This window comes from Colias eurytheme, chromosome 4 (genome assembly GCF_061535395.1).
Source record: "Colias eurytheme isolate Ceu_HAF_F1 chromosome 4, ilColEury1 Martin Lab GWU primary, whole genome shotgun sequence".
NCBI lineage: Eukaryota > Metazoa > Arthropoda > Insecta > Lepidoptera > Pieridae > Colias > Colias eurytheme.
Window position 1 is genome coordinate 7,191,794 of NC_142983.1, and position 20,828 is coordinate 7,212,621.

General features: G+C 30.9%; 1 protein-coding gene across 1 annotated transcript in view; it reads right to left on the minus strand.

The window, feature by feature from the left end:
• Nucleotides 1–20,828, minus strand: part of LOC149909063 (ATP-binding cassette sub-family G member 1) — a 56,283-nt gene that overhangs the window by 17,144 nt on the left and 18,311 nt on the right. The window contains exons 3-6 of the mRNA XM_090120669.1: nt 8,891–9,008; nt 7,998–8,190; nt 6,394–6,539; nt 4,446–4,684 (exon numbers count right to left, since the gene is read on the minus strand). Coding sequence (XP_089976795.1) covers nt 4,446–4,684; nt 6,394–6,539; nt 7,998–8,190; nt 8,891–9,008 — 696 coding nt within the window. The remainder of the gene's footprint in view (nt 1–4,445; nt 4,685–6,393; nt 6,540–7,997; nt 8,191–8,890; nt 9,009–20,828) is intronic.

The following is a 20,828-nucleotide window of genomic DNA, read 5'->3' on the forward strand; positions in this document are numbered from 1 at the left end:
ATTCTTTTAAAAAAATTTTTAATGTACAGTTTTGACTTTCCTACGATTTTATTATATGTATAGATTCGATCATGTTAATCAAATACACAAAGACATAGATTCCTTTAACATAGCTGAATCTACTATGTGTGATATTGAAGACTGTCGGTCTCACCTTCCAGTTTCTAAAAAATGTTTAAAAATTTTCCAGCAAAATATACGTAGCTTAAATTGTAATTTTGATGGCCTATTAGCGATTCTTACCAGCAGTGGAGTTTTGTGGGACTATGTTGTCTGTACGGAGTGTTGGCTGTCACTTAATTATAATATACCAATTATGGAAGGGTACCACTATCACGCTAGTACGAACAATCGTACTCAAAACGAAGGCGTCGTGGTGTATTATAGAAATGAATTAGTTACTCTGGTATCGGAACCACAAATAGTGGACGCAAACTGTGTTATTCTTCAACCAGATCGTAATACTATCGTTATTGCTATTTATAGACCTCCAGGGTATAAAAATATAAACAACTTTATTCAATCTCTAAACAGCATTTTGATGAATTATTCTTCCACTCAGAATATAATTATCGTGGGTGACATTAATATTGACATTAGCGAAAATTGCTCGGATATAAACGCCTTCACTTATTTAGAAATGCTTGCATTCCATGGCATTCAACCGGCTCATTCTCTTCCTACTCGCTATAAATCATGCTTAGATCACGTTTTACTTAAAACTAAACTAGCTGCTCATTGTCTTATACTTCCAACATCTCTTACTGATCATAATAGTGTAGTTCTTTATATTTCCATAAATAAAATCTTAAAACCCAGTAAACATGTAACACATATAAACTATGATAAATTAGGTATTGATTTAAATGAAACAGATTTTAAACCTCTTTACACATTTCCTGATATAAATGATGCTGTTAACTTCTTTATAAATAGTCTTCGAACTCTGATAGTTGCGAACTCTACTGAGACCGTAAAGTCTAAGAGAAGGAGAATTCTTAAGCCTTGGATGACACAAGGAATCTTAAAATGTCTCAAAAATCGAGATAATCTATACAAAAAAACTAAAAAAGAACCAAATAACGATATCTTAAAAATTACTTATAAGAGATACAGAAATTTTTGTTCGTCCTTGATTAAAAAATTAAAAAGAGATTACGAGAAATTACAACTACAAAATGCTAAAAATAATAATAAAAGACTATGGAAAGCCATCAAAGAGATCACAAATACATCGAAAATTAAAAATAATTCATCCGAACTCCTATTAAGCAATAACTCTAAGCAATCTATAAATGACGTTAATAGCTTCTTTGTTAATATTGGCGAAAAGTTGGCAGAAAAAATAAACCGAAACAAACATATCAGACGGACAGGCTCTTCAGCACATGTTTCCAACCCCCATTCTTTTGTTATGCTACCTACCACTGAAGATGAAGTCAAATCTATAATAAGGAATCTAAAAAGTGATTGCGCTGTTGGTCTCGATCTGATTTCTTCCAATATCCTAAAGAATTTTTGTGAAATTTTATCTCCTCATATAACATATATTTGTAACTTGTCAATATCAACAGGACAATTTCCTAAAGTTTTAAAAAAATCAAGAATCCATCCAATCCACAAGGGCGGAGACAGGGACTGTGTTAATAACTACAGGCCAATTTCTATCCTTCCAGCTTTGTCAAAAATTTTGGAAAGAGTCATGAATAAAAGGCTTGTTGACTTTTTAGAGAAGAATAAGCTTTTGTCTTCAGCTCAATTCGGTTTTAGAGCTAACAAATCGACTTCTGATGCTGTACACGAACTTACAAATTTTATTGTGACTAATATGGATAAAAAGAAGAAAACATTAGCAATATTTCTGGATCTGGCCAAGGCTTTTGACACAGTCTCTGTCCCGATCTTGATAAACAAACTTGAATGCTTAGGTGTTAGGGATATACAATTGAATCTGTTCAAAAGCTATTTGACTGATCGAACGCAATGTGTAATAATTGACGATGTTATCAGTGATGAGGCTCCTATCAACTATGGCGTCCCACAGGGCAGTATTTTAGGCCCTACTTTGTTTCTCGTCTATATTAATGATCTGTGTAAACTTAAATTTCCATCAGCTAAAATCATTACCTTTGCTGATGACACATCTTTGGTATTCAGCGGTGATACGTGGAATGAAGTATTTTTAAATGCCCAACAAGGACTAAATGAAGTTACTGAGTGGTTACATGAAAATTCCCTAACATTAAACATCGATAAGACAAAGTATATAACTTTCTCTATGAAAAATACTGATAAAACTGATATGCATAGTTTAATTACACACTCTTGTAACAAAAATGATCCAAACTGCACATGTCCTAGAATAAATAGTACTGAATCAATAAAATACCTGGGCGTTATTATAGACGATAAATTGAATTTTCAATCACACATTAACTTAATAGCCACTCGCACCCGTAAGCTTATCTCAATTTTCAAAAACTTAAGACATGTTGCTGATGAACAACTCATTATAACAGTATATAAAGCCCTATGCCAGTCACTGTTGACCTATTGCATAACATCTTGGGGTGGTGCTCCTAAAACTTATTTTATTAAGATAGAAAGAGCACAACGAGCTGTCTTAAAAGTTATAAAATTTCTGCCTTTCTTTCACCCTACAAAGGACGTTTATGTGATGACCAGGGTACTAACTGTACGACAATTATTTATTCTTCACACAGCTGTACGCCAACATTCTCTTACTACCTTCAGCCTTGAGCGGGCTAACGCGTCACGCAGAAGGGGCAAAATTTGTGAAACAAATAAGTTTAGTACAAAATTTTCACATCGCTTTTTTTGTTACCAGGGCCCTAATATCTACAATAAATTAAACGAAATTCTCTCAATTTTTTCACTAACAACTGACAAGTGTAAACGTGTGGTAAAGGAATGGATTCAAAAATTGGATTATGCTGCTACAGAAAACTTGCTTTAAATTGTGAAATTTGTGATGTTAGTAAATATGAAATTAATATTAATAGTATATCTAATAATAAATTATTTATTACAGTAGGTAAAATGATAAAATTGCTTTCAGTGTAAATTATTTTTATTTTTATTTAAAATATAAATAAACAAATGGATGAATTTTAAAATATGTATGACACACAAACATAAACGCGCGCACACACACACACACTCACAACACACAAACATACACACACAACACACACACACAACACACACACACAAACACATATGTAGGTATATTTTTTAATTTTTATTTTTGTAAATTTTAAATAACAATAAACTTATGTCGTTCTCACTACCTAACCACAAACTTATGAATTATGTGTAACATATTTTTGTAATTGTTTTTTGGTTCCGAGGGCGGGGACCTGGTGATCTGTGATACCGGTTAAAACCCATTTCAGACACCAGCTCCTCCAACTCCAACTTATTGTTTGATAATTTTGTATGCATGTAGATTAATTTATGTGATTGGGAATTGTGAGGAGAAATAAATAAATGATTTGATTTGATTTGAATGGTTAACCATTATAAAAAAACATAATATCAATAATATATAATGCACATTTGCACATTTGCACATGCACAGATGTACATTATGTATTATTGATATTTTGATTGAAATAATATTCATTAATTACTTGGTATAGTTACTTATAATTATAAATTATTAATATAATTTAAAAAATCATTAATTAATACTTCAATTATCCATCCTTGTACTATATTTTTGCCTTAACTATTTGCAAATACATTATGTATTTTTAAGTGAACTGACTCATTAGTAAACTTATTATAAATAAATATAATGTGTGATATTTGAATATTATAATTTATAAGTACTAAGTAGATTTATGATTTATTCTTCTCACATGAGCTAGACTCACACTAGGGGAATACTTCCGTTGATGATTCAATCAATCAATCAAAATATTATTATAACGTATGTGTAACTGAAACTCATATTTTTTATTTAATTATATGCTAATATTTTTGAATAAATGATAAATATTATTATTAACTTTACTTAAAATATTGCGTAAAACAACGCGGTTGCAAATTTTATCAGTCTTTCAAAATTATTTTTGAAACTTAATTTGCAACGTTTTTTGACTTTCTATTTTTAAAAATTGGTAAATTGTAGTTTGCACTTGTTAAAAAAAATTAAGTGGTGTGTGAAGCAATAGAGAATGTTATCCAGTAAGAAAATGTAAAGGGTTGAAATGGAAATGACGCCCTCCTTTAGGCGGTCTAAAAACAATATTATGTTGTTATTGAATATACTATAAGCACACATTGATTAAAAAAAGTCAGCATAAACAATAGGTTAATCAAATAATCATAATCGATCTCAGCGTCGCTCAGGAGTACAGCATGCTCCCCGCTGAGAGACAGTACATTGTGTCTATCTAATATAATAGAATATCACTTACAATAATCAGCCGGGTTGTGGTACGGTGGGCAGCGCAAGTCAGCCGACGCGAGCGCCGGTACCAGCGCCGCTCTAGAGCCCGAGTACAGCGTGTTCCCCGCTGAGAGACAGTATACTGTGTCTATCTTCTCGAATATCAGCGCTGACGGCTGGTGTATGGTTGCGACTACTGTCCTACCCCCTCGCGCTAGTCCACTTAGTAAAGTAATAAGGGATGTGGACGCGGATGAATCTAAACCCCTGTGGAAGAAAAACAATTTGAAATGTGTTCATTGAAAATTGAAAAAGTCAATTTAATACAAAATGTTACCAAATTTATCTACCAATTCAATGGTACGGTTTGTTAGAATCAAATGCAACCAAAATCTAATAAAGTCACCAGAAATTTTAGTTTTTAATCAGTACATAGTAAAATTTTGTTGTGTTGTTTTGTTGTTTGATTGATGTATTTGATTTGCTAAAAAAAGGTCATACAGTCTGTGGTCATCTAAAGTGGAATTTTACTTATTCATTGTTAGTTAAACACACTTATATCTCAAGAACATCCTTTATCAAATTAAACACATTAATTGTTTCTCAAGAAAATGAAGTATGTATAATCAATATTTTATTTACATTTATGAATCGTGTATATAATGATTAAATCGTGCATTAAAGAAGACTACACAATTATTAGATATTCATGGCTTGGTTTGTTCGGATGATAATTAGGACTCTATTTACATTATACAATGTAATATACTATGTATTCTTATACTAAGATAATTTCCAAAAGGTTTTCTTGTAACATATTATGATGCACAATGCAACCGGAATATTGTGAGTATTTTTAGGTGATCAGCATATGGAAAATTGCAAATATTTGTTTAATATACACTGGCGATAGGACATCCTGTAAGTATATTGATTTGTTTCATCATTCACACAGACTATTTATTTATTAGGTAAGATAATACGGGTGCATATACATTGGTATTGTGCGTGAAACGTAAAATATAAACGAAAAGAGAAAATAAACTTTTTGTTTCTATAATATGTATGTATTAGGAAACTTTATCTATTCCTGAATACATGGAATATTTTCAGCTAATTATTATAGCTAAAAAATACAAAAGCCATGAAAACACGATTTGTACACGCCATCACACGTGCATCTAGTCTTCCGAAGCTAAGAATAAGCTTAAGAATAAGTTACTAAAAGATTGCTCCTATAAAATATGTACGTAAATCATGACTAAAAGGCTATGATATAATATAATAATAGAGTCATTACTAAAAGGACAGTTTTTATAATGTAGTCAAGTAAATTTTGCCTTCGGATAATGAAATACAAATTCTATATGATTGAATTTTAAATCGTAAAATCCTTCAATAACTGTGGTTTGTCTTCTGCATAATGTTGTTTATCTCCAAATACAATTATCATAACAACACGAATACTTAGAATTCATTCTTAGTTATTTTCTTGGTTACTCAATATTATTGAAGCAGAACACATTATATGACGTGTTTCTTCAATGTTCTTATTTATTTTTTAATTATAAGTGCACAAAAAAGCCATTTAGTAATCTAGGTATAAACAATTCCTAATTATTGCAAATTGTGAGAACTACGTTATATACTTGACGGACAAATATAGTTTTTACATCTTATTCACATGGGAATGCATACATGATACATCTTGAATTAAAACCATTGTTGTATTGTGTCCATTAAAATAATACTGTGATTGTTAAAATATGTTATGACTAAGGATTAAGTTTATAAACCGACTTGAAAAAAGGTGGAGGTTTACAATGCGACTGTATTTTTTAAGGGTTTGTTACACTAGAACTTTCGACTGGGTTGCGTTTGGTCTCCTTAGATTTTAGTTTTTTTTTTAAATAATTTAGCAACTCAATTCACTTTTTTTCAATAATTATTGTATGTATTACAATTAATGTACTTACGTAGTAGGTTCATCAAGGAACAATAAAGATGGATCCGAGAGAAGTTCAAGGGCAACAGCCAGCCGCCGCTTCTGGCCTCCAGAGAGATCGCGACACAGCGTCTGTGATGTTCCATTTAACCCTAATAGGGCTAATATTTCGTTGGCCTGTAGAAAATAATACGATTAAGTCTTCTACATTAGGATTTTATATAAAAATAATTTGGAAAATCCAAAAGTGCACGCCTCATAATTTTTTTTTAATAAATATTTATTAATTATTATTTTTGTTTATTTAATAACAATAAACCACATCGAATCAGACCCTGAAAAATGAAAGGGTTCTATTCCTGAGCATACTCAAGCGTAAGAGAAAAAAAAAGACTCGATTAGTAAAGTATTTCGGTCGCTATCGTGTTAACAAGAAAAAGGATCCGCACATACAGACACACGGACGTCCAAGACAGAACTTTTTTAAACTGTTTTTTAACTAGTTTAAATAACAAAAATGACATCAAAAATATCATGAACGTTAAAAATAGTGTTTTTTCTTAATATGTGTGTGTATGTATTATCTTACAAGTGCAATGTATGATACATAAAGACATTTTAAGTTTGAAAAATCAGATGTTTTGCGCGAAGTGACAGTAGTACCCACCTCAACGCTTCGCTTATGAGGCGTGCAAAAAAATTATACGTTTGGGAACAGCCTTTTACACAACAGGATTTTAAGATTGAAAAAAAAATGCATTAGAATTTAGTTGGGTGAGATATTTTGGTATTCTGACAGTTTGAAGAATAATTTTATCTCAATTAAGCCGAGGAAAGGCTTATGTGTTTGCTATCATTTCGTCCATATTTAGTAAGTAACCCAAAATTTGTTAAATTAAAACAGTATACTAAGGTACCTAATAAATATATTGTTTATACCTTATTCAATTCATTGCGATATCCTTTATTTCATTGGTGCTGATTTTATTACAAGGCATGTAATATCAATGATTGTTAAATTTCGGAATATTACAAACGAAACAAGTTTTGTAATTTTGTATACATATTTTGAAATATGTTTTTTTTCGAAATTAATTGTGTAATTCAGAAATATTTATGTTACAAGCGATTGCAAAACCAAAAACGATAAAATATAAGATAGCGTAAATAAATGTTATTGATAAAAATATACTAATGTGGCAATGAATAGTACACATGCTCAAGACTAAAACAGGGAAAAACATTGACATTGCTTATCGATTCGCTAATAGACATGACAGTCATACTAACATACATTTGAACTTTGAATTAATTAACATCAAATCAAATCAATTTTACGATGAAAGTCGTAATGTTCAAACCATAGTTCAAATAGTCAAGATTAATTCTAGTAACTTTACCATCGAATGTTAAAATATCGAACTATTGAGATAAATCATAAAGTTAATGAGATTTATCATTTAACAGCACGATTCTATAAAATTAGCTTATTAATTATTATCAATATAATATAAACATCTAGTAATTGGTACTACGCAATCGTATTATTATGTAAGCTTGTGGTGCATGCATGATTAACTAAGAGCTGCTACAGACTTTCACTGTTTTGTTTTGTTTCGTGTATTTTCGACTTACTTTCTCTTTGCGCTCGTGCGACGAGAAGTCGGCCAGTTTAAGAGTGGCTGCAAGAGCCATGGACTCATACACAGTAAGATGCATTCGGAGGTCATCTTGCTGGCGGATGTAACGCGCCCCGCCTCGACCCGCTGACTTGGATGCGCAAGATGTGACCCCGTTTACGACAATCTCGCCGTTTGCGCCTTGGGTCCTGTTTGTAAACAATTGTTTTGTCTATAAGGAAGAACAATCTATTTGTCGCCTTTCCTGTTGAGTCAGTATTTTTATTATGTGCACAGATTTCGAATCTATAGGAATTAGGAACCCATGCGTCATTGGAGACAAGTGAATATGTAATTAGACTCTATTTAAATGTAAAAATTTGTCAGTATGGGATGCTCCGAAATGAACTTCCTTTCCCGTCGCAGTCTTTTTATGAAATAATGAATGTATGGAAATCATTAAAATAAGAAATAAATATAGGTACCTTTATGTATAATCGATTGTCATTCTAAAAGATAATTGTTAACGTTGAACGTTGTAAGATAATTGTTTTTATCAAACAACAAAGTAACATACATTAGGATAAGAGTTCAAGTATAATAAACACTGATCAGTAATGAGTTTTAAATGAGCAAGTGAACATTGTTGTTTTGCTATTAAATAGAAAACCTTTGCATTTAGAAAACAATAAACATTAAATCTGAATGAGAAAGTTACGTAATTGCGTTTTGTTATTTTCTTTTGCACGAACGGATATGAAAGTGGTACTTTTCGTTGTCTCTATGAAAGTGTCAATTTCTTTACTAAAATTACTTGTTTCTTCAAAGATCCCATTAAAGATAACAAGTATAAAAACACACACAAAAGACGGTTGCTAGGCATATTTAATAAAAAAATAATAGACTTACGAGTAACCAGCTAAGATATTGAGCAGTGTTGTTTTCCCGGCCCCTGAAGGACCCATGATGGCCGTGAGTTCTCCCGGCTTGAAGCACCCATTTACACTTTTTAATATTTCTTTCTTTTCTGTAACAAGATAATTATCATGTATTTTATGTCACAATATTTATAAAAATAATCAACACGATACCAAGAATATTGAAATAAGTTACCTATTGAAATAATTTTTCTACAATAACATTTAATGGTATGGTAGTGCAAATTTGCAAACATTCAATCACATACATTAATATTATGTTTCACAGTAGAGACATACAATATAAAGAAAATAATATAACAATAATACGACAAGGTTCATTCACACTCTATTTGGTGATGTAAAATTCGCAGAATACCGAATAACTGAGGCCCCGGAATCACAGACAAAATAGAAAATCTATTGTGTCGTGGACCGATCGGGCCGTTCCAATGGGTTAGTCTTCTTAGTTTAAAATAAAACTAAATGAAAATGGAATAGTTAGAAAAACGATTATCGTAGATTAATGTACTACCTACATTGTATTTTTTGTAAAAAACAATTTAATGGTTGGTTTTTTCCAATAACAATCACATTTAAGTGTTTTATGAGATTGTTGTCAAGTCTCAAATGTTTAGATGCTAAAAAGTTTAATTACTGTATAACCTATTTACCTATTTATAATGAGTAATTAATTTTTTTTGATTTTAAAGTCACTTTATTATTCTTCAAAGACGTGGGATAATGCATAATATTATGCATAAAATTCTGATTTGAATTTGTTTTTCGGACAGGCAATTACATCTGTTAAATTCGTTTGAAAAACAATGACCAACTGAATACAAAATCAACATTTAATTATTTGCAAATGTTTATTTTAAAATAGGTAACGTTGTTTTGATTTAAATTAATCAATAGTACCCTATCTACACGGCTTTACTTTAACTAGGTACATAGTATGTATTATATTGTTATTTATACATATCTTAGGAGATAATTGTTTTAATATCTATTCAATACTATTTAAAAGAGAATAAATAAAAATAGTTACAAGCTTATTTTATATATATTTGATATTGAACTTTTGCCAGCAAATACTGATGCATTAAGTATTAATTATTATTTTACATAATTAACATAGGAACAATGATCGACCATTTTTGGATAGCTTGTCATCCTGTCTTTGTTTGGTTTTCCTGCCTTATAGTGATTCAACCAAAATACCATGATAATGTACAGAATGGCGTCAATACATTTTCAGTATTATATTTACCTCCATGTTACAGCTGCTGACATGAGGAAATTAGGAATCAATTGTCCTAGATTCGATTCCCGGAGACATATAAATATTATTATCATACGTTTCGGTATAAGAGAGCACGGAAGTCTTATTATTTTTAATTATATTGAGGATTTCACTAAGAAGATGTCCCGATGTGGTCCTTTAATAACCTTTTCCTTCTTTAAAATAGGTGAGAAATTCATTGGCACATTCCGGATTCCCCTTAGCGATTTGAGAAGTAACATTTTTTGATTACCTAATATGTATTTATTTCTTTATAAGGTTTTTGTAATGTAATATGAGACTACATTATTATATTCGATGCTTTCAATAAGTCAGCCGTAAACAATTACTCGAATAAATACAAAACCTTGGTGTCGTTTGACGTCATGATGATTCTCTACCAGTTAACCTTACTTAGTAGGAAATTTTTTAAAAAGAGAGTTTTAGTGAAAAGTTCTCCAATTAATATAATAAGTACTGGACATAATGGAAATATAAATCCATTTGTTGAGAAGAATTAATTACAATTAATCATACGATTTCTACAATATTGTAAGTATAAAATATTATATGCATTGAGGTCGATAAAAATAAGAAGCGCTATGTTTACAAACATGAGACAGTTTCTCATAATATCTGAATCGGCATCATATGTGATTTAAGAAAAGTATATTTTCTCAATTGATATTGCTTTATTGGGTTAATAATAAAATGGAGAGATTTGATTAAGCCGTACGACGATAAGACTTGAAGATACAGAATATAAAATTTTGATCATATGTAGCTTGTGAACTTCTATGGAAGTTAAAAGAAACTGAATTGAGATTTGCGCCATTATGTTAATTTAAATTTTAAACCAATATGTTTCTTGGGCATATTGTGATTAATGTTCGATTTGTATGAAATCATTCACCTTTATTTACTTACGTTGGTAACATAATTTACCGTGAAGATAATCACGTAAATAAATTATAATTGATTATTATTCTTTCCATTCGCGACATATAAATAACGTGCTTTGAATACATTACACGGTCACGGTCTTAATAGGATCCAATATTATATGAATATGCTTTAAGACTTAGCCTAACTAGATATCCTAGATCTGAATAAGGCAGCATTTTTGGTTTATTTTGTAATTTATACGTTTTGATTCTTTTGTGAAATGTTTATAATAGACATGCCTTCGATGTTGTATAGCAAATACAAACGGAAACGAAATGTAATCTCAGTGGCATAATAAAATATTTACGTATTCTATGGTATTAGTCACTAACTAATTACCTACATGTTGAAAGGAGTGTGATAAGATTCTTATCTATTCATTAGTATGGTAATATCGGGACTTAAAAGAAGTTATATTCTGATTAACTGTATATCGGACACTCTTTAAATATGGATTGTACTAACCGCATATTACATATAGGCTGTTAACAATTGTTTCTTTACACTATAAATCTTCAATGTTACTTAATTTATTTTAAAGGCTATATAAATTCTTGAAAATAAATAACTTATTGCTTGCATACTTATTTTTATATAATGTATTATATATTTTTGTTATGTTTCCTACAGACGCTTTTGCGGTTGATAAAATATGAAAATTACGTAGATGGAATTTTGCTACACTGGGTAATGTTGTGTTGCAGGACAAATGCATTTTTAATAGTACCTACGTCTTTCAAATTACTCAACATGGTTAGGGAGCCAGGTGCAAATTTGGTTAACTATTTCCTCTCAAGAGATAATTCGTCAGACGCATGAGAGTATAGTATTATAAAGCCTCGTGAACGTCAGCTGGCGCTCGGTTGGGGGGGTGAGCGGTTGTAGCCTCCCACGCACATAGGAAAAAAAATACATTCATTCATTCATTTCCTCTCAGCTAAAAATTTGTCAAATTGTAGCTAACCCAATATCTCAACGAAAAAAAATAGTCAGCTGATTACAACATGGTGTATTATACGTCAGCTGGTGTCTCGAAAATGAAAGTTAAATTTAAAGAAAAATTTATTTTCCGTTATTTCCTCTCAAACAAAAATTTACCTGATGATAGCTTATATGTAACTGTGGATAAATATATATGTCAGCTGGCTGTATCTTGGTGGAAAAACCGTCAGCTGATACGGGAGGCTACAACCGCTCTTCCCCCCAACCGAGCTCCAGCTGACGTTCACGAGGCTTCATAATACTATACTTTGATGCATTTTACTAATTACCGCTTGAGAGGAACTTGGTCATAAAATCTGCTGCTGGCTCCCGGACCAATATTGTTCGTAACGAATCATAAAATTTAAAGCATAACGTACATGTGGCAGCCGTCCAATTGATAGCCTAGCTTTTTTATTAAAAACGTTCAACGAATGGCCTGAATTAATTTGTCTGGGAGGAAATTTACCCTTTCAGATAAATTATTTCAGGCCGCATTTGCATATTTAGTTTCATCAAGACGTGACTTTTATCGGAAAATTTTGAGTATATCCTTCTGGGGACTACATCATTTTTCATTTCCGAGTTGTGATTTACGGCCTATTCGGTTTTATTGACAATGGCGACGCGACGTGTCGCGATTATACCTTGCTGACGTCAAATATCTCGAATAGTGACGCCTTGAATATATATTCATTTGTTTGCAACCATTTGAATTTATTAGTCGCTGTTTTATTACTTGTAACTAACTCGAAAGTGGCCCTATTCTTGTCCTACCTTATTCAGTAAAGATGTAAACTAGGAGCAGGGGGAAGTTGTCATTTTTATTCTGTCACATTGTTAATAGCCGTGAAACAAGATGTGGATGTTAATTATGTGATCTGGTAATTAAATTCACGAGTATCATTTATCGACAATGATTTCCTAATTAACACTTGAGCAAGGGACAATTATCACGAATGGTGGTAATGTCACACAATCTTTGTTGCAAAGCTATGCATTAAATGTGATTCATCAGTTACATACTTCTATAATTTTAAAACACATCACGAGGTTATGATCTTTTACTTACGTTTTGTTATTACAAAGAAACACTCGTATAATTGAAGAACGATGACAAGAGAATGACGTTAAAAAGCATCATTGTTTTCTGGGAAACTGAGGTTAAAAGATCAAATTTGAAATTATGCATGAAGATTAATGGATTTAGAATCCCAATTTACCCTTAATAAGCGAAAGATCATTGTCTCTATGATATATATAACCTACAATTTATAATTATTATACATGTGTATTATAATTAAACATATTTTTATTGGTACCTACGCGACGTAAGAATTACGCTAAAATCTGATTTCACTATAAAAACATAAAAAAAAACAAATTACATTCTAATTGTGAGGGAAGATGTCATTGTGTATTCTAACGGAATGCGGATAAAAAGTTAAAATATCCGATAGGTCAGTGCACCTGCAGCATCGAAGAATTTATGACAGGTGTTTTTATTTTTTTGGATATAATATTGTTGGGCCGATTTCTGGTATTCTTGCAGGGTAATCTATTTGAAACGATATTACCTTACAATTAATATTAGTCCATTTTGTATGGATTAGTTTCAAATATTATGTTAATAAAATTTTTTTAGCTTCGAAAATAAGGGATTTGAGTAAGTATTTACTTTTCTATGAAGGATTAAAGTCGAGTTGAGAAAAAGATGTGCAAAAACAGGCCTTATTAAAAAAATAAAACTGTATTTGTCATATTTTAATCGATAGTAAATTTTTCCTTAAAAATAATTACCTTATTTAGTTCAAGTTAGTTAGTACTAGTAGGTACATCTATAATATTTAAAGGTCACTATCCTATTAGTTTTAATTTCGCAATAGCTTTAACTGAACTCTTATGATCATTCAATATTGGCTTTTAACTTAAAAACGACTATTAGAAGTATTTGCACATAAAAAAGCCACGCTAATTTATTATGGTAGTTACCTAGTTATTTCCAATATCTTAAAATTTTGAGGAAAATGAGTGTCTAAAATATTTTTACGATAAATTCATGTTATTTTATGTGTCATAGAGAAACAGTTTTTTACTGCAATAATTTATAACAATGTGTGATTCAATGAGAATGAGAAAAAATCTTTATGAATATAAAAAGTCGATTACCGTAACGGCTTGTATGTAATTGCGCTAACAAGACAATTAATAATTATGTATTGTTACTACAAGGAGGTGTTTTTATGAATAAACTAGAATACCATAAAATTAATCATTTACATTATTTAAGATTACTATCGATATTCAATACCTTTACCTACATATTATCGAGTATTTATACCTATACTAATCATTGAAGAAAACTGGAACATGTTTGTTTTCTTCAATTACGAGTAGTTTCACCGGTTCAATTAAGGATGATAATTTAATTATATTTTACCAGTATTACTATTTACTATCAAATTTTTACGTTAATTGGTTATCAACTTATGACACAAAGATGCGTTCCTTATTATGATGATTCAGTGATTCTGAACCACACCACTTACTTTCGAGTCTAAGATTTAATAGAAAGTCATGTTGATATTGTGTCTTATCACAACTGTAGAATGGCAGAATGGATTTTTATATGAATTAAGATTGGCTAAATTTGTCTTTGATTATGATTCCTAATAAATGTTTAAAAATTAAGAAACTACAAACACAAAACTTATAAGCTGGCAGAGCAGCTAGTAGCTAAAACAATAAGCTATAAATCAGATTTTTGTAGAGGAGTGTTAAAAATCCTAGAGTAATCCACGTAAAGGATGTTGAAGACAACAATACATATGGACGTCTTCTTTAAACAATGCGTGTATAAATGTACAGTGAACTGTCTGAAGATGTAAACATAACTGAAAACAATTGTCAACAAGTCACGATCTGGGTGTCACTCAGACTTTTTTTGTGAACGTTTTATATTTGAAAAAGCCACATTTGTAACAAAAAATGTACATGTTTTAAGTTTATTTGCAACGAAGGCATTGCCCTAATAGCGGCTCTGGAGATAAGGGTACCTTTTTTTTAGAAAAAAAAAATGGTAGAGAACCATTGAGATATACATATGGAGACGACACCGCCTACATCACTTATGTTCCGCTCAACATACGCCATATGGCGTAACTGCACGCTCATTTTTAATTTGTTTTAAAGTGAAACGCATAAAATATGCCTTCGTGTGTGTTACGATATTGCACAAATAATACGGAAAAGTGCAGAGGAATAACTTTCATCGGTAAGTACCTAACTAGATAATAATTTTTAAAACTTAGTTAGAGCAAAAAAATAGCACACAGATTTTGTTCGTGGTGTCTCCTCCATACGTAGTAATAATATCTCAATGTAGAGAACAGCAGTTTCATTTTGGGTGTTTTATTTTATTTTTAGTATCAGCAAAAAGCTGTACCTATACATATTATCATACATGACGTTGTAAGCTATTATAACTCTCACCTTTCTACACCGTGCAGGTATGTACCTATGTACAAGATTTAGTTAACAACCATTTAACACAAAGAAGATAACAAGTACACTCAAATCATTTTTTAATGGAGAGAAATTTACCCGTTAAGTTTTCTATACAGTACTATCGTATTTGCGTTAACTTTACCACACTTTACTGACCCATTCTTACTAGACAAATAGATGAAAAAATAATATTCTGACTCATAAGCCATAAACAACTATATTTTACGTCATCGATAACAGTTGTGATGTGTGATTTCTGTATAACAAACAATGGCGTGTTAATTATATAACCCACAAAAGTCATAAACAAAATATGTATGCAAGTAAATATATTCTTTTCATTAGAGTGAAATATGAGGGTAATCAATATTTCATTATCTCTACATTTTAAGCTTTAGTCTCTACTTCGATATCTTCTTATTTTAGCTTCTAGATAAAAGATTATATTATTATATGTAATGTTTATTTTAAATCCACCAAAAGCCGGCATTGCGTAGTAAAATAAACATACAACACATAAGTATATAAATTTCAATATTTATAAGAATGTGATAAATAATATTGTATCAATGGAACAATGGTGGTTTCCGTTATAATGGTCAACGGCCAGTTCAATGCCAATCGAACACCCTTGAACCCTTAGCACGGGAAATAAGTCATTGTGATTGCTTTGTCAATCAAACACATTTTTTTAAATATTTGGAAATTAATAATAAAAATTAACATCGTTTTAGAGAAGCAAAATTGTTAAAACAACTGCTTTTATTGAATGCAACGCTATGCAAGTATAGAGATGAAAACAACTGATCAATCAGTTGCCCTCAATAACAAAAAACAAATTATTTCCAATTTACATACTATACTTCAATAAATAAATTCTATGGTAGTATAGATAGAGATTGAAATTATTGAAATCAGCATTTAGTTCACACGTGTATGCAATGGTCACAGTATATTGTGCATTTTTGCATAATTCTAGTCTCTAGACTTTATCTTAGTAAATAAAGTCTAGCAAGTCTGCAAGTTATTTTATCAATATTAATATTCACGTGAATTAGTGCAACAATGTTTAAGTTAATATAATAAACTAGCTGTGCCCCACGGTTTTCCGCTACTGTTGGTCTTAGCGCGAGCGTGATGATATACTAGAACCATCCTCAATAAATGGGATATCTTACACCGAAATAATTTTTCAAATCGGACCAGTAGTCCCTGAGATTAGCGCGTACAAACAAACCAACAAACAAACTTTTCAGTTTTATATTATGTATTGGTATTGACTATAGACTATAGATCAATGATAAACTACTTTTTTAATTAATTATACTCGCAGAGTCAAATGATGAAAGATTTATTCTTAAACTTGCAATAATTATTGCAAGCAAATAAAATAAAGCAGTAAAAAGGTCGTGTTTATTGCCAATTAATAATAATCAATTAGCATACAATTGTTCAAATGCCTTGACAAACTTGAAGGGACATTCACATTCGCGGTGATGATGATTTTGTACTCTGACATGAATTTTAATATATACCTACAAGTGACAAAGACAAAGAGGTTCGAAACAACAGTAATTTTTAGAAAATTAATGATTATAGAGTAAAAACTTCTGTTGCGTTACTGTCTTAATAATATCATAAATATATATTCGATTAATTAAGTGTTTATTTATGTAATTATCTATATTTATATTTATATTTAGAGTTCAGACGATTACTGGATTGTAGGTTAAAATACGAAATATCAACAAAGTATAAAAATGATTGTGGTAGCCAATTAAGTAGGATTTCCCTTATCGAACAATCAAATTAATTAATAACGATTCTAGATGGTTCTTCGGATATTTATAATTTACATTTGTGTGCAATGCTTGTGCGTTCCCATTTCAAAGGACTACGAACTACGCATGGATGAGCACTAATAAGTAATAATTACTTTTTACGATTTGTTCATAGAAACGATGGTCGAACTACCTATTCGTATTTTACTAGAACTGTTACGATTATTGTGTCGAAATTTGTTTTAATTATGTAATACAACAAATTTGCTGTTTCGAAAGCAAACATGGCATAGATATTTTAGAATGTTCCAGATAGTATATATGTTTCAAAAATTTTGGAAAGCTAAAGGACGTTACTAACATTATATCTATAGAATTTGGCAATATCTCAAACTATTTTGATAAAAACTTCAAGTAAAAAATTAGAACTGAGAACTAGTCTCAAAGTAAAAAAAGAAAGGTTATTTACATGAAAATTGTCATTTATAAATCCGTACACGATTTTTTAAACTATAAGAACACAGACCAATAAATTTATACAAAATTCCAGGACATAACAGAATAAACTTTTCCACTCTATCGCAAACGAGAACAATATTCGTGGAAATATCTGAGGGGCTAGGAACACCTGCAACTGCATGCATGCTACACGGAGCAATAAAAAGAATAATCGATATTTTATAGGATAATAATTGATGACAATTGCTCTTTTTTCTAATTGAATTAGGTATGTGCCGTATTTTTATTGACGATGACGAAGTATCCAATAAGCAATATAAAAACGAGGGGTATTTACTTTTAATTTATTTTTGATTTATTTTAGTACTAGCTTACCGCCCGCGGCTTCGCCCGCTTTGTCTCAAACCTAATAAATTATATACTAAAACCTTCCTATTGAATCACTCTATATATTAAAAAAACCGCATCAAAATCCGTTTCGTAATTTTAAAGATTTAAGCATACAAAGGGACATAGGGACAGAAAAAGCGACTTTGTTTTATACTATGTAGTGATTCCATACAACTGATAATTATTATCAAAGGATGAAACCAGGGATGTAACGATACCGATACAGATACCGATATATCGGCCGATATATCGGCAAGCCGATATATCGGTATCGCCGATAATAAATCAACCGATACCGATATTTTTTTATTAAATTCTTTCTTTTCTTTTATGTTTTTGCATTGTATTCATTCATATTGTTGTATTTCTGTTTCTGTAATAGTGTTAAGGAAGAGCGGAACCTCCTGACACAAGCATTTTATTTGCTTACTAGGAGTGTTCCAATCACAAATTTGTTTATGTAAAGGAAAGAAAGAAATAATTTTGAATTTTTTTAATTTTTAACGTTTTTAAAATCGTTTTAGTCGGGTGACATGTTCATAAACTTGTGTCACACCAAAACCTCACGAGCACGATCGCAGGTATAACGAGAGAGAGACGGACCGATCTCCCGTTTCATCTCGAGCGCTGCCACTGCATTATGTTATCACGTAAACATCTCGATCGTAAACCTACTTTACAAACATCCAATTTTTTTGATATCAAATAATTCAAAAATCCGCGCCCAATGAACGATGCGGGAGGCCGCCCGCGCGTGCGCACTTTGTTTTCTGAAAAAACTCTACCAATACTGCCGTCCTTTAACTAAAAAGCCGTTAAGGGGGCGCATAAAGCAAAATAACCAATCTTCTATTAGATGATACGTGTAATATGCAAGACCAAATCTAAAAAATAAAATATATATCAAACTAGATGATATATTCAACGATTCTGTTTAATCAAAAACATAAAATATTAAAATTGACTCGATAAAAAAAAATCACCAAGTTTTTTGGTTTTATCTGCGATAAACCACTTTTGGCGCTCTTTTTTTCTCGAGATAAACGTTTGATTTTGTCACGATAAAAGTGGTTTATCGCAGATAAAACCAAAACTAAAAGTAATTACACAAAATGCTCTGACAAATATCTTGCAAATGTTTTAATATAATTGTTTATGAAAAAAAAATCATAATAAGTATTACCATGTCAAGTAGAAAACGTAAAAGTGTGAAAATTAGAGCTAACTTGGTGATTTTTTTTTATCGAGTAAATTTTAATATTTTATGTTTTTGATTAAACAGAATCGTTGAACATATCATCTAGTTTGATATATATTTTATTTTTTAGATTTGGTCTTGCATATTACACGTATCATCTAATAGAAGATTGGTTATTTTGCTTTATGCGCCCCCTTAACCCTCAAATGGTCAATTTTCAGTTTTAAATGTAGGGTGATAGAGTTCAGAATTCTCTATCTTTCTGTCTAAGAATCATTTCTCTAGCATTAATAGTTATAAATATATGAAAATATTGTAAGCCGTTAAGTAACACAATTTTCAGCGATTCCATAACTTGAAAGCGTCTAACCAACACTACTTCGCTAAATTTCCTTAAAAGTACCTTAACCGCCAGATTTAATAATTATTTTTTAGCTTTTTACTTGACTAAAAGTACGTTATCAGATTATACTTGACTATAGGGACGCAAAAGGACTATAACTGCTTTATGATATGCTTTCATATAACGATTCCAATGGAAATCCTTACCTTATTTGCAGTTACTCGCCCTTAATGCTTTTTTAGTTAAGTAATTTTATTTAGGAAAAATTCTAATAACACTGTTTTGCTTAGCTACAAAGCAGCTAACCCTCATTTTTAAGCTAAAAGGCAGTTATCCGATTCTGGTGATGCATCAGTTTTGGGGATGAGAGTGATGATGAAATAATGTCACTCCCAAGCAGAGTACCGATTGTTTTTTATTTTCTTTTACAAGACGTATTGTTTCTGATCAGGTTTACTAAGTTTTAAACAATCTAGCAGCTAAATTACGGAAAATATAACAAGTCAAAGTTACGAAAATTTGGTAGGTAATGGTTACGACAGTGCGAACTTTCAATCGTACTTCTCTGTTTAGACTCTGATTTGTCTCTGTAACCGAGAAAGAGAAGAAAGACAGTCTGTACTATTTAATTTTTAAAGCTATTTATTAATTATGTAATTTACCCCTTGGGTGGAATTAGTAATCGACTGTCAAGCAATGTACTAGAGATGGTGATACAAAAATTGTTAGGAGTACACTACCTTTGACCCGCTGACGGGGAGTCCATTTTGCAACTATTGCTATTTTTTCTTATCTTTATATGTATTAGATTATTAAGATTTGTATTTTTTACATAGTAGCAAATAAAAAGTTTTCTACCTCCTGCTATTTTCCACATATTCTGGTATATTATATTTTCTGAATGTGGATGAAAGAGTCTTCTAATCATTTGATAAGCGGTTCTACATTATTTATTAAGAGCATCCCACATGTAAGAGCTTGAAGCCCTATTGAAACCAGGGTTTTATTTTTTCAAAAACCTTGTGCACAAGTCTTAATTTT